Below are 15,603 nucleotides of genomic sequence, written 5' to 3' on the forward strand. Positions count from 1 at the left end.
AAATCTAAAAAACAAAACAAACCAAAAAGATCAGCTGGACGTTAGCCACACGATCTTGGATACGTTTGTTTTGAGCTTTGAAACTTTGTCCATCATATATTCCTGGAGAGAAAGCCCCATTATTGCTAGTACATATGATTTTGATATGGAAACTTCAGTTTGTGAAGGGAACCATATACAACATTCCCATTGCTCCTGGTTCTGAGTTCACATTGTATTCTTCAGTTACCATGACGTTATCATTTCTTCTTCATCCAAAAAACAAGACAATAACAGCAGCCCTGCTGACTTTTTGGGTGACAAAGAGATAATAGAGAATGAAAACACCTTGGAAGCTAGAAGATGGACGCCCTCTGACCAAGTTGACTCCTTTAGGCTGAGTTCAAGACTTTATATTTAAATCAAAATCAGTGTTGTAAGACTTCCCCAACTCAGAAGTGAGGAAGATGGGCTGGCCTATCTTTGAGGAGGCAACGAACCAGCCAGGGAAGGCCACGGACTGCAGCGTGGACGTCCTGCCTTTCTGGTTCCGGTAGAAAAGGAAGGACTTCACGGGCTCACTTTTGTTGTACAGATCCATTATCTTCTCCTTCTGAAACGTGAAAGGGAAAACTCAGGAAGGGAAGCAGAATCTGCGGGCATTGTTCACTGTCAATAAATGATCCAAAGTTGAAGAAAGCCTTATTCATCTAATAGAGTAAGCCTAGCCAAACATTCAAAAGAGCAGCAAAGAGAACACACAAAATCTCACCTTCATAGCACCCACCCTCAAACCCAGAGTCGACATAGAAAAAGATAGAAGGATGGGTGAATATACAAGTAACCAAGCTTGAACGATGAACTGGAATCCTCAGGAGGCACAAGAGACTTTTTTTTAAAGGAAGAAGATACAAATTGGAAAATGCAAATAAAGAACTTCATTAACAAAATTTCAGGGACAGGTACCTCCCTGCAAGATCACTGCCATGGCAAAGGATAGCCAGGTAGACTCGCTAACCAATTGCCAAACATATAGAAAGGTAAATTCCATGAAAAAGATACAATAGGGCTTAACAAATCAAAGGACTTGTACCAAAAGGAACAAAATAAATAGATCAAGAAATGAATAGAAGAACATTTTCTCACATGCTATATGTTGTTATTGTTAAGTTCCTTCAAGTCGGTTCCAACTCATAGCAACCCTGTATAAGCTTCCTAGGCTTTTAAGATCTTTTCAGGAGCAGAAAGCCTCATCTGTCTCCCACAGAGCGGTTGACAGGCCCAAACCACGGGCCTTGTGGTTTGCAGTACAGTGAGTATTTCTATGCAAGGTCTTACAGAAACACAGGGTAGTTCATATTTGGTTCTCTTTCACCCTGGGTGAGAAGAAATCTTTTCCCATAGAGAATTCTTTTACTCAGTTAACGGCTTTGAGTTAATCCACTCAATTTTGGGGGCAGTCAACAACCTAAGAGTTACCTTTGACACCTCTATCTTTTACCTTTCTCTCAACATCCACAACAGCAGCATGTCTTGAGAATTATTTCCAGAATATATCTGGAATATCTTAATGAATTGAGCCACTTCTCATAATTTTTATACTGTCAAACCCCAATCCAGGTCATGGGCTGCATAATTACGATGCTGTTACGATTGTTCTCCTCCACCCTGTGCTATTTCCCCGCCATCTAGTCTCCATAAAGCTGATAAGCAACCTTTATGCTGATAAAAATAAGATAATGTTATCTCCTGGTTCAAAACAATACCATGATCTTCTATTGTCATTTCAATAAAATCTAAATGTCTTAAGAGAATCTCCAGAGTTGACAACATACAGCTCTTGCCTACCTCACTACCCTTACCTCCACCCTGTCTGTATGCTCCTGAGCCACAGCTAAATTTATCTTCTTTCTTTCCTTCAAATAGATCAAAGCATTCCGGCCCCTGTGGTCTTGCTCTCATTCCATCTGGACACTGTCTCCCAGGATTGGCATTTTCCCATTAGGCAGGTCTCAGTGAACTCCCCAATGAAAGTAAATCTGTAAATACAACTACAAACATCCATCACTCCCAATGCCAAGATCAAGCACCATCTGAATTTCGCATGTTTATCTACTGAATTTATAATTATTATCAGAATCTTTTTCATACATAGAAAATCCCTGCCTTTCTATTGAACAGACATTTGTTGGCTATTTGATAAGTGAAAGAAAGCGTTCTTATTTCAAATGTCAGTGCCTCCTTATTTCAAATGTCACTGAGAAAACTGAAACAACTAAAAGAGATTTTCCACACTACAAACCACACCATTGTTGTTGTTAAGTGCCGTCGAGTCGGTTCCGACCCATAGCGACCCTGTACAGGGTTTCCGAGGGTGTAAATCTTTACGGAAGTAGAAAGCCTCATCTTTCTCCCGCGGAGCAGCTGGTAGTTTTGAACCGCTGACCTTAAGGTTCGCAGCCCGATTCGTAACCACTACGCTACCAGAGCTCCTTACAAACCACACCATAAACCACCCTATATATATAACATGTGCTCCTAGCAGTATCTTCACCCACACCCAGGCCTTATTTTCCAAGACATATTTATCTGGCCAGTCTCCACTAAAGACAATCCCTTCACCTCAACAACAAATCCCATCTGCGCTCACCTACTTAAGGATGTTTCTCCAGTCATTCTTTCTTTCTCAAACACCAATTATTTTTGCTTCTTCTACTCAATCATTCCCTTCAGTATAACATCTGTTCTTATTTCTACTATCTTTTTTTTTTTAAGGTTTTTATTGTGGATTGAGTGAAAGTTTACAAGGCAGATTATAAATTTTACATTCAACAAATCATATACCTTGTTTCATTTCAATGATTATAATCCCCTCCATTTACCATCAGTTAACAGTATTTCTCTCTATCCACTTTAGCTTTAAAAAACAAACAAACAAAAACCCGGAAATAACAATTTACACCTCCAAAGGGCACATTCTGCAAGTCTGCCTCCTGGCCACCAGCTCTTAGTCCCTCTCTTCTTAGTCCATGAATCTAGAGTCCTCAGCCACTTCCCCTCTCCATGCCCCCATCTCTGCCTCCATCTCTGGCTCTGCTGCTTCTCTGGATAAGGTCCTACATTCTGCTTGTGCATTTCTATCTTGGTGGTCCTAGGGTCCTCTGTTTCTGGACTGTAAGATGAACCACTCCCCTGTTTTTGTTACAAAACTTCTACCTTTACAATTGTGACAGTCGTGATTAGTCATGATAACAATTATTCACTATTGAATCTTATGAATCTTATCCCCATCTCTTTTACCAGAACGATCTAGACAAGATAACAGCTATTCAGTTGGGACTCTTTCTTTCCCCCCATACTCTTAAACTAAACTCCCTCATGAAACCTTGTAAGCCAGTCACTTCATGCCTTTATTGCCCCCTCATTTTAGGTAGTCCACCATCTTTTTTAAAATAACTATTTTGATTACCCTCCACTACTATCTGGCGTGGCACGATGCAGGATAATGCACTGAACTGCATTGTCAGTTCGAACCACTAAGTCGGCCATTCAAATTTAACAGCTGCTCCTCAGAAAGCCTACATAGGGTTGCTATGAGACAGAACCCACTTGACAGGACTTAGCAACAACAACAACTATCAGTTCCCCTACACTGAGAGGATCTCATTAACATAAAAAGAAAACACTATTCTCAAATGGTATTCTACCCAGAGGTATAGGAGTTAGGACTCCAACATGTATTTTAGAGGTACACAATTCAATCTCTAATACTACCCTTCAAACCCTACCTTGATCTGACAGAAGTCCTCCTACCCTCACTCCTGGCATGGATTTCTACACTAGTCCTTGGACAAATTCTTGCGGATTCCCATCTCACCTCCTACTCTCTATTAAAAATCTATGTTTCCCAATGAAGCCTCCTGTACTATTTAGCACTTCAATCAGACTCCATCCCTGTCTTTGGGCACTGCCAGTCTCTCTCCTGCTCTAATTGTACATTTGCAAGGATGTAATATGCTTTTACAAATCATATGTTTACCTATTATTGTATCAATATTTTGTCTCTCCTCCCACTAGGGTCCACTGAAATAGATCAGGTACCCACAACAGTGTTGACACCAATATGTACTCACACATTTGCTAAATTGAATTGAATTAAACTGAAATGTAAGGAAAATGGACAGGCAATTATAAAGTGGATCAACTAGAGAACTTGGAAATTGAATAATAAAGACTGAAACTTAAGAATGTGTGATAGAAGGATGATTTAACAAGGATAAGGTTGAAATTGCTACCACAAGCTAAAAGACTGAACCAAATATTTCTCCAAGACCACACCAAAAATTAAAATATAGGATGTAGAAGGTTGAAAAGTATGAAAAAAATAGTTGGACATTGAAGTGAGATCTAGCAGTGAGATTCAATGATTGATGAATAGGAATTCCAAATGGAGAGATAAAGCAGAATAAAGAAAAGAAAATACTTAAACAGTGCTTGAGAAAGTCCCCAAATTGAAGAGAGGTGAGAGTCCTTAACCCATGAGGGACAGAATAAAACTTGTTGCAGACACATAACTCAAAATGAGCTAGAAACAAACATGAGGAGTAAAAGGAGACTGTCTCTGAATTTTTAAATTACATTTTCTACAAACAAATTTCTTGTAAAAGAAATGGACATTTTTTGCATGATCTGTTTGTCATCACTTACCTTCAGCTGCAATGTGGGTTGCCCTTCAACATCCTCACAAGACAGACACATTTCTGGATTTGCTATTCCCAAATAAATTGGAGTCCCTTTATCACTTTCTAATAACTCTGGATACTTGCATGTGATAAGAGTGATGGTGACTACAATTTTAAAAGAGAGAGAGATTATTAGTTTCTATATGAAGTAAAGAAAAGCCCCTTTGATTTACCAGGGTAATAGTTTCTAAATGAAGCTAGAAAATGTCTCCACCATATTCATGCATTCATTCACTCAGATATACAATATGGCAACCTTGACCTAGGAAATGGAGCAAACAAAGAGTTAAACCAGTGGCAATCTCGGTCCTAGAGAAAGTCACACCTCTGCTTTAATATTTAAAGAAGGGAGCTCCCCAACTCAGCAGGCCTCCTCATCCTTGAAGCTTGTTTTGCCTAACATGGTGTTAAAAGTTGCTTTGCTATGCTATCTACCAATTTTCAGGTAGTCCCTAACTGAGTGTTCTATTTCTTCCACTCTGTACTAAGTCAGTTCTGACTTAAGTTGCATCCTTCATTTTCATTTTTATTTTATTTTTAGTTTTCATTATTGTTGCTTTTATTATCAGTATCTCTATAAATCCCATCTTTATTTGTTTGGGGAGGTTGGCATGAGAATGATAACATCAATCAATTATGTGCTGCAACATTATCAGTACATATTACTAATTTAGTAATATTACATATTACTAATGATAAGTTGTAAAAAAACAATAATAAATAAAAATGGTGATCATAAGTTTGTTTCATCATAATTCGGATACATTGCAAGTCGAGTACTACCTGTCCTCTTTTTAAGACTCTGAAGTCACACAGAACAAATTATTCCTCTTTCACAGGCAAATCCTTCTATCCCTGAAAGCAGCTTTCCTCTTTCGCAGGATTCTTCTCTACCCTCTCCAATCTCAATAGTCTAAGACAAACCTCTCCCTTACTTCCATTTCCAGACATCTGGAACATTATAAAATTCTACCCTCCAGCATAAAGCCCCACTCTAATAAGAATTTGGAAGCCAGCAGTACAGCTGCACCCATGAGAGGGACTGGATTACCCTGGAGAGAGCAGCCAGAGGATGACCACTTACCTGGAACTACATTCTGACTCCTAGGATTTGCCACAAGGGTCTCACCCTGAAGGACCCACACCTGGTGATTCAAATCTGAGACATTCCCAAACTGAGGATTAGCCGTTGCTATAGAAAGTTATAATGAAGAGACATAATGATTAAATTTCCTTGCTGGATGTCAGAAGAAAGAGAATCTTATACACACCAAGTCTGGGAGGGCTCACATGGCCCAACAGCACAGCCTTTCTTTCCAGGAAAGTCATTGGTGCTGGTGAAGAGAGCAAGGGCTACAAAGTGCAGTAACTGGTATAAGAGAGGAAAACATCAAGACAGAAGGTAATAAACGTTCCCACAGTGCATGTGTTGAGGCCCAGCCACTTTTTTGATGACTACTCTGTGTGCAGCCTTGTGCAATCAACAGGCACTAGAGCTGTGAAGAAAGACGTGTTCTTATTCTCCAGGAGCCCAGTGGGAAACAGAGAGCACCAGATGATAAGGAGTCATGTATGTGGGCAAGTAAAAAAGTATCATGACAAACAAAAACATCAAAATGGAAAGTGACTGCTTCTCAACATGTCCTTCATTTAGGTCTGTCCACTTCTGAAGCCAGTGTTTCCATCTCGCTAGCCATTCCCCAAAGAATTCTTCTCTCTTCTATTTATAGCATGTTAAATTGGTAGTTTGGGTATCCTTGAAGGATTAAAGTCATGTTCTTTTTAAATGTTCTTTTAGTTTGGGGAACAAAAAGAAGTCTAAAGGGGTGAGGTCAGGGCTCTAGAGGGGATGGGGTAAGGTTTCCCAACACAGTTCTTATTGGATAACTCATAGGACCCTCAAGAATGAGAAACTGCGCTGTCATGATGGAAAACAATTCCTCAATGCAACTCTCCTTGTCTTTTTCTCACCAATGCAGTTTTCAATTTTCTTAAAATTTCTTCATAATAAGCCCTCATCATCATCCTGTGTCCTTCAAAAAATATCTATCAATCAAGATTACACCCCAGGAGTCCCCAAAAGCAGCCACTATAACCTTTGGTGCTAACCTTTCTGCCTTGAATTTAATTGTCCCAGCAGACCCTCTCAGAAGCCACTGTTTTGATTGGATCTTTTTTTTTCCTTTCAAGGCACCTTAATAAGACTAAGACAAGCATATTTCTGATAAAATTTGTCTGCAGCCATCCACTAATTTCAGAGACATGTTTAAACATGTTTTGTTTGGAATAAACCTGAGCATGTCTGAACTGGAAGCCTAGCAGCAATACTTTTTGACTGACCCACATCCAGGGTAGAGGGAGAGAATTCTAAGGTATCCAGAGGAGAAGCTATTATTATAGGCACCCCAGGAATCCAGAGCCCCATCTCAACATTACCAGTGTGATGGTTTGGAAAATGATTAGGGTTTCTTAGAATGCCTTTCATGGTGAGATTGTTTCAGCACCTGTGAAGACAGAGATAAGAGAGACGGGCCTCAGAAGACATTTCCAAGACTGTCCCAGGTCAATGGTTCTGATGGCCCTTAATGCTGAATGAGGTGCTGGGAAGCCTGGCCCAACACAAAGCTCTTGTGAGATGATCTGAAACACCCTCCTGGAACAAAACCTCAAGTAACCTCAAGAAGAAGAGAATCAAGTTGAAATTTCTTTCATTCCATCCAATAATGGTACTATATCCTTAGAATTTCTAAGGCTGCATATGACTTCTGACTTTAAATATGCCCCCCGCAACTCCTCATACCAGTGTTTCTTCCTCCCAGACCTTCTTCATCCATTAACAGCTGCTTCCACCTGAGAGCAGGGGAAAGCCCTATGCCAGAGCATCTCTGACAAGATCCCACCAACCTCCCATTGAGAAACAGCACTGAGTCAGCCCAGTGAGTCTCAAAACATAGTGAAAGAAAAGGGTCCAGAATCAGAAGATTTTTCCAGCTACATCAGGTGCACCTGACAAGGGAGGGCTTCTTTCAAAAGACCAGGTGACTGAATTGCAGCTCCAGTCGTTTCCAAAAGTTCTGACAGACTTTGACAGTTCCTGGGTCATTTATCTGGAAATCACAAGGAGGCTTCAGCCTTTGGTGGGGTGTGACAACCATATGACAGGAAAGAAAGCCAGTTCCTCCTGCCAGAGAGCAGGTGATGAAATTACAACATCAGCACAAGTATGACCTGACTGGGCTCCCTGAGAAATAAGGGTTGGGTCAAACTCCATAAGATCAACCACCAGGAAACAGAGATGATGACAGGCCTCAGACATGTCAGAAAGGGGAGACTGAGGGACTTCCCCAGAGCTCAGTTCTCCTGCCATGATACTCTGGGATGTGAGTGAGAATGCCAAGCCCCTTATGACAGGGACTGCAAGTCTTACCCTCTATAGTTAGGCTAAAGATGTCCTGTGAGAACAACATTATCTGTGTGCTCCCGGCAAGAGTCATGTGGTATTTCCAGCCACCCCACTACTTACTTACTCCACCAAGGCCACTCCTGAATGGAGCCTCAGTATTCCTATACAACACTCTCTCAGCATCTCAGAGATACATCTGTGAACCCTTGGGACGCTACTACTTGGGACTAAGCATCCTATCCTTACTTAATTCAGTGTACTTCAGAAATGGCTAAGTATTAAAGAGGTGGGAAGTGATTTCTCCAAAAACTCAATCTCAGATCTGAGCATACTCCCCAGTGCTCTAGCAATGCCGGGCACAAGGTGTTATTGTTGTTGCTAGGTGCCGTCGAGATGGTTCTGACTCACAGAAACCTCATGTATATTAGAGCAAAACACTACCGGATCCTGCACCGTGCTCACAACCAGTGCTACGTTTGAGTCCATTGTTACAGCCACTGCGTTCCTCCATCTTACTGAGGATCTTCCTCTTTTTTCTTGACCCTCTACCAAGACATGTCCCTCCTGATAACATGTCCAAAGTATGTGAGACAAAATCTTACCATTCTCATATCTAAGGATCATTCTGATTGTTATTCTTTCAAGACAGATTATGTCACATGGTTTGTTGTTCTTGTTGTTACGTGACATCGAGTCAGGTCTCACAGTGACCCTGTATAGGGTTTCTGAGGAGCTGCTGGTGGATTTGAACCACCAACCTTGAGGTTAGCAGTCCAGCGCTTATCCTACAGTGCCACACCAGGACTCCATGTCACATGATATGCACTCAATACATGGTGGTGGTTGTTGGTAAATGCCGACCATAAGTAGTAGAGGTTATTTATCTTATTCTGTTTTTTTGGCATCAATTTTGTTGCACCCCAAACCTATCCTAATATTGTTGTATAAAATTTGCTAGAGGCACAAGTTAACTTAACACAGGTGAGTGAAGGGAATTTCAGGACAAAGACTAGAAACGCTTATAGCTTCATATTTGTCTGCCTAGCTAAAATATAAAGTACAAAGTATAATACAGATCATTTTATGAACCTATGAACCAATCTTTCCAGTCCTGAAACGAGTCTCTTTGTTCAATCCCTCATACTATTCACCTCTATTACAGTTCAGGCCTCTGAAAGAGTGTGCTACTGTCCTGTTAGGTCCCAACTTCATCACTTTGGCTTCCAATTTAATTGTGACCATAGAGCAAAAATGTCAGTTTGAAGACTAAAGTGTACAAGGCTCAAGCCATGGTATTTTCAATAATCTCATATGCATGTGAAAGTTGAATAGTGAATAAGGAAAACTGTAGAAGAATTGATACATTTGAGTTATGCTATTGGAGGAGAATATTGACAGTACTATTGGCTGCCAAAATAACAAATAGATCTGTGTTGGAAGAAGTACAGCCAGAGTGTTCCTTGGAAGCCAGAATGGTGAGACTTCATCACTCATACTCTACGGACCAGTCACTGGAACAAGATATCATATTTGGTAAAGTGGAGGGTCGGAGAAAAAGATGGAGACTCCCAACGTGATGGGCTGTCATAGCAGCAGTATCAAGGGGCTCAAATATAGCAACGATTATGAGGTTGGTCCAGGATTAGGCCATGTTTTGTCCTGGTGTGCATAGGGTCACTGTGAGTCAGTACCGACTCAGTGACACCTAACAACAACAACAGGCTCACTCAATGTCACCTCACTTGAGTCCTCTCTGACCAATTGTAGAGCCCCTACATTATGTGTCAATATAGCCCCTTTCCTGGTATGCTTACCACACAACAGCATCTGAAAGTCCCCATCACTTGACCCCTAAATTCCTTAGATCTCTGTTTCAATCAGGCTTCAGTCTGGAAAGAAAAACCTACACACTTGGAACTGCAAACAATGGTAATTAAATATAGGGGATTGGTTACAAATGAGAAGGAGTTGCTGAGGTAGCCCAGATAGTGACAACTGCAGGAACAAAAGGAAATAAAAGAACCAAGAAACTTGAAGAAGGTATCTTTAGGACTAGTAGCCATATCTCCACATAACAAATGCTTAAACCTCCAAGAAGAAAGTACAGTCTCTTCTTAGAGGCTCCCCTTGATCAACATCTAAGGCTTGTAAATTGATTAAGGGGAGGGGTCACTTCAGAGATTCTCAGAGGACCCAAAGGACATAATCCTGAGACATGTAGTTTCAGTCATTCAAAAACATTGGTTACAGTTTGAATTTTCTGTGGGGCACTGTAGGATAAGCACTTGACCATAAGGTCAGTTTGAATGGTAAGGTTGGCCATTCAAACTCACCAGCCACTCCTTGGAAACTCTACACAGGGTTGCCATGACTCAGAACCAACTCGATGGCACTTGACAATAACAACAATATGAAGATTGTGGAAACCTATGTATTATAGTGGCATTTGTCCTCTTTCATCTCAACCTCTTATTTTGTTTGGTCCTGACCCTTTCCATTTCGTGAATCTAATACTTTTCAGCAATCCCGGAACTCACCATCCATTCTGATGTTCCAGTTTAAGCTTTAGTGAGAATGAGCTTCTGAAAATCTGAAGGGTTTAAGAGTGATAGAGATAAAAAGAGAGAGCTGAATTATTGAGGCTAACAATTGAAGGGCAAAGAAAATCCATTTATTGAAAAAATGGACCCAGAACTTTTGTATGGAAAGAGGAAAGGATAAATATTAGGATTAATAACATCCTGGCTGTGCTTGGAAAAACTATTGATATTGATGCTTCTTCTTGTTGTTGTGAAGTGCCATCAAGTCTATTCCAACTCATAGCAACCTTGTATAGGGTTTCCGAGGAGCCAGTGGTTCCTTGAACCACTGACTTGTGGTTCAAACCAACTTGGTAGTCCAGCACATTAACCTGCAATGTTACACCAGGACTAGTATTGATACTAGTTATATTAATTTTTTAAAAAGTGGTTTCAGTATGTAATATAATCCAGGTTATGTTGTGTTTTGCCAGATTCTTTCTATTCATGTCAAACTTCCATGAAGAACAATGACAAGTGTGCACACCATTAGGTGTGGCTTCAATTTAATTCAGGCAAGTACTTATAAAACAAAAATGTTATATATGAAAGTGATTTTAGCCTGGATTCTAATCTTCAAGCTCTACAATATTATGACCTAAAAACCTATGTTTCTTTGGTATCAAGCCCTACTAGTTTTCTCACTTAACATGCCCATGACCTTAAAAAGTTAGGGCAACACCAGATGAAAACCAGGAGGCAAGAACTTAATCATTTGTTACCACTAAGCTCTAGAGTCTGTTCATAGATACACAATCTTTATGATATCATATTTATGTAACAAGGCTGACAATAGCAACTAAAAAGCAGAGGAGATCATAGAGCAGTAAAGGTTATCTGCTCTATATTTGCCAAATACAAGAATTAAATTAGTGGCAGAACTAAGCCTTGAACTCCCAGCTTTCAATATTGAGCTCTTTTTCAGCGTTCTCATAAACTCCTCTGTGGTTACAAAGAGAACCATTGTCACTGAACAGTGAAGCTTAGGCCGCATCAAGGGCTACCTACAAATAGAACTGACAGTCTGACTTGAGATTGCTAATAGAAAAGAAGTGACACTCACCTTAGGGGAAGTGATGGAGTAACTTAGTGCGTACCATGAACCACTGCGATGAGCATGTGTCCAGTTACACTCTAGTAGACTTGAGCACATGCCAAGAAAAATCCCTGGGGCAGCTTCTGTTACAGTCTTTTCCCAGTATGAGTGGATTGATGTGGTCAGATGAATCCCAAAGCCCAAGCTCATTGTCCAAGACCTGTTTTCCTTTGGATTTATCCATCACATCTTGAAGCTGGTCTCCACTAGATCCCAGACTTCTAGGATATGGACCAACATGCTACTTAATAATTTCCTCCCCCCGTCCCCCTCAATGGAAATGAAGGAGAAAAATGAACAAAAACACTCCCAAAGCTACTCACCAACATGGCAGAAATAAAGAAGCATTAAAAGAGCTAAAGCATATTCCTCTGAATTTAAAGAAGTTTAAAATTTGACTAAATTGTACATATATGTGCAAGAAATCCCAACAAAAGAGCTAATGTAATTTTTCAAAAAACGTTTAATTGGGCTTTCTATTGAACAACACTTAAAGAAAGGTTATAGATTAAAATGTCCAAAGTTTAAAATTACTGGACAAAGAGACAAATGACAGAGAACCAATGTGCCGTATCACGCAAAATACAAAAACATCGAAAGGAAAGATAACAAATTGAGTGCTATCAGGATTTTACCATTTTGGACAAAATTGCAAAAAAAAAAAAAAAGAAAAAGACTTGCCACGAAAGAAAAAGTTAAAAGACAAGCTAACCCAGGATGGCCAAACTTTGTCTCTTATACTTCAGATATATTGTCAGGAGGGACTAGTCACTGGAGAAGGATATCATGCTTGGTAAGGTGGAGGGTCAGAGAAAAAGAAGAAGACCCCCAGCGAGATGGATTGGCAAAGTGGCAGCATCAATGGGCTCAAGCGTGGCAACAACAGTGAGGTTGGCCCAGGGCACGGCAGTGTTTAATTCTGTTGTGCATAGGGTCACTATGAGTCGGTACTGACTGGATGGAACCTAACAACAACCAAGAGATAGCTTATAAAGCTCTAACAAATAAATAACATCCAAAAAATCTTTTAAACAGTTTTCACTGATGAATAAGAAAACACAAAAATCCTATAGAAAAATTAACAATGATGCAAAAAGCATTTCACAGGGAAGAAAATATAAATGTCCAATAAATATCAGTAATTATAGTTAACAACACTAGTAATTAGTAAATATGTAAATCAAAGCAATAATGGGATTCGGTTCCACCCATCAGGAAGGGGCAGATGAAAAGGAAGTTAGGAATGGTGTGGAAAGATGAGTGAATCACTACAATATTTTTGGAGCTAATAAAAATTTAAATGTATGTACTCTTTGCGCCAGCAATTCTGCTCATAAGAATCCATATCAGTTAAGTTACTTTATACTTTAGACATTGGAAAAATCTAATTCAAATTGGCTGAAACAATAAAAATATTTCCTGGGTCATATAAATGGAAGTCCAGAAGTAGTCTGACAATTCTATGTTGTCAGAAAGGATCTTAAGGGGTAACTGGAAGCTATTTAGCATACTCCATATCTTTTGCCCCTCTGGTCCACATTTATATCCTCCAAAGGTGAGAAATCTGTGTTCTGTTCTTCACCACCAGCAAAACATACAAACACTTTAGCTACTGAATCATCCCAAATTAGCAACAATATGTTGGGACTCCCCCTGAAACAATGTTTTAGCCACCCTGAGTATTATTCATATTAAATGGTTGTAAGAAAAGGCAGGAAACCGTTCATTGATAAACTCCTTGATTTTATAGCTTTTGACAAGACCTAATTTAGCTGTTGATGAAGAATATTAAATATACCATGGACTTCCAGAAGAATGTGTTGGAAGAAGTGCAGTCAAAATGTTTCTTAGAAGTGAGGATGGAAATCCATGTTCTTAGAAGGGACTGGTCCCCTTACTTGGTAAAGAAGCAGGTCAGTGGATAAAAAGGAAGACATTTCATGAGATGGATTGACACCGTGCCTGCAAAAATGGGTTCACAGATAGGAACAATTGTGAGGATGGTGCAGGGCCATGCAGCGTTTTGCTCTGTTGTACATAGGGCAGCTTTAAGTTGGAACTGACTGGATGGCACCTAATAATAACAATAACAGTAACATTGACCTTTGTCCACTGCCCATCCTATGGCCATCCTCTCTGACAGTCCCTTGAATGGATGATGTTGTTTACTTTGAAAATGAATCAAATCTTTGTTTCTGTGGAATCTGAGTCTTCGACGTTTTTCTTTAATGAATGTAGCAGTTTTCCACTACTCAGAATTTCTAGGCAAAGTAAAAGACATGCTTCAAGGTACCTCTTGGATTCCAGATCTTTTCTACCCTCATTAAGTGTACCCAATTTCTCCCTGAGTAATCAGCCAATTAACAATTCCTGTCTCTGTTGATTCAGTGGTAAAAAGCAAATCAAACCCACTGTGGTTGAGTTGATTCCAACTCATAGTAATCCTGTCATACAGAAGAGAATCAGTCCACAATGATTTTGTTGTTGTTGTTAAGTTCCATCAAATCGATTCCGACCCATAGCGACCCTGTATAGGATTTCCAACCAACCTTGCAGTTCATACGACTTTACAGTCTGACGCATTAGCCCACAATGCTGTGAATCTTTACGGAAGCAGAATGCCTCATCTTTTTCCCAAGAAGTGGCTGGGGGGTTCACACTGCTAATCATTGGTTAGCAGTCAAATGCTTAAACCACTGTGCCACCAGAGCTCCTTAGTCAGTGATTGTTGTTGTTAGGTGTCTTGGAGTCAGTTCTGACAATTAGTGACCCAATGTAAACACCATAACTCAATGAATCAATTTTTCTATGGTCTTCCTTACTGTCCAAATTACACATGCATTTGAGGCTATAAAACACCATGGCCTGGGTCAGGCACATCTTAGTCCTAAAAGTGAAACCTTTGCTCTTAAACACTTTAAAGAGGTCTTGTGCACCACATTTGCCTAATGCAATACATGTTTAGTTTCTTGACTTCTGCTTCCATGAGTGTTGACTGTGGATTCAAGCAAACCTAAATTTTTGACAACTTCAGTCTTTTCTCAATTTATCATGATGTTATTTATTGCTCCAGTGGTAAGGATTTTTGTTTTCTTTACATTCTTTATATTTAGATTCAACCCATACCAAAGGCTGTGGTCTTTGATCTTCATCAGTAAATATTAAGTCTTCTTCACTTTTAGCAAACAAGGTTGTATCATCTGCATATCAGAGGTTGTTAATGAGTCTTCATCTGGTCCTGAAGTCACATTCTTCTTCATATAATCTAGCTTCTTGGATTATTTATTCAGCACACAGATTGAATAAGTATGGTGAGAGAATACAATCCTGGGACAAACTGATTTTTATTTTAAACCATTCAGTGTCCCTTTGTTCTATTCAAAGGACTGCTATTTGGTCTATGTACAGGTTTCTCAGGAGTACAATTAAGTGTCCCAGAATACTCATTCTATGCAATGTTGTCCAGAGTTTGTCATGATCCGTAGAGTCAAAAGGCTCTCCATAATCAATAAAGCACAGATAAACATCATTTTGGTATTTTCTGCTTTTAGCCAAGATCCATCTGATATCAGCAATGATAGCCCCATTCCACATCCTCTTCAGAATCTGGCTTGAATCTCAAGCAGTTCCCTATCAGTGTACTGTTGCAGCCATTGATAAATTATCTTTAGCAAAATTTTACTTGCATGTGATATTAATGATATTGTCCTATGATTTCAACATTCTGTTGGGTCACTTCTCTTTGGAATAGGCTCAAATATGGATTTCTTCCAATTGGTTGGCCAGTCTTCCAAATTTATTGGC

General features: G+C 39.7%; 1 protein-coding gene across 1 annotated transcript; it reads right to left on the reverse strand.

Annotated features, from left to right (window-relative positions):
* Nucleotides 1–382: 382 nt before the first annotated feature.
* IL36G (interleukin 36, gamma) lies at nt 383–11,949 on the reverse strand. The gene is made up of 5 exons (XM_006876453.1): nt 11,767–11,949; nt 6,012–6,090; nt 5,806–5,913; nt 4,687–4,826; nt 383–592 (listed from the first exon to the last, which is right to left on the reverse strand). The coding sequence occupies exons 1-5, from the start codon at nt 11,947–11,949 to the stop codon at nt 383–385; spliced, it is 720 nt and encodes a 239-aa protein (XP_006876515.1).
* Nucleotides 11,950–15,603: the final 3,654 nt, after the last annotated feature.

The sequence above is a fragment of the Chrysochloris asiatica genome, unplaced genomic scaffold, assembly GCF_000296735.1.
Source record: "Chrysochloris asiatica unplaced genomic scaffold, ChrAsi1.0 scaffold00380, whole genome shotgun sequence".
Lineage (NCBI taxonomy): Eukaryota > Metazoa > Chordata > Mammalia > Afrosoricida > Chrysochloridae > Chrysochloris > Chrysochloris asiatica.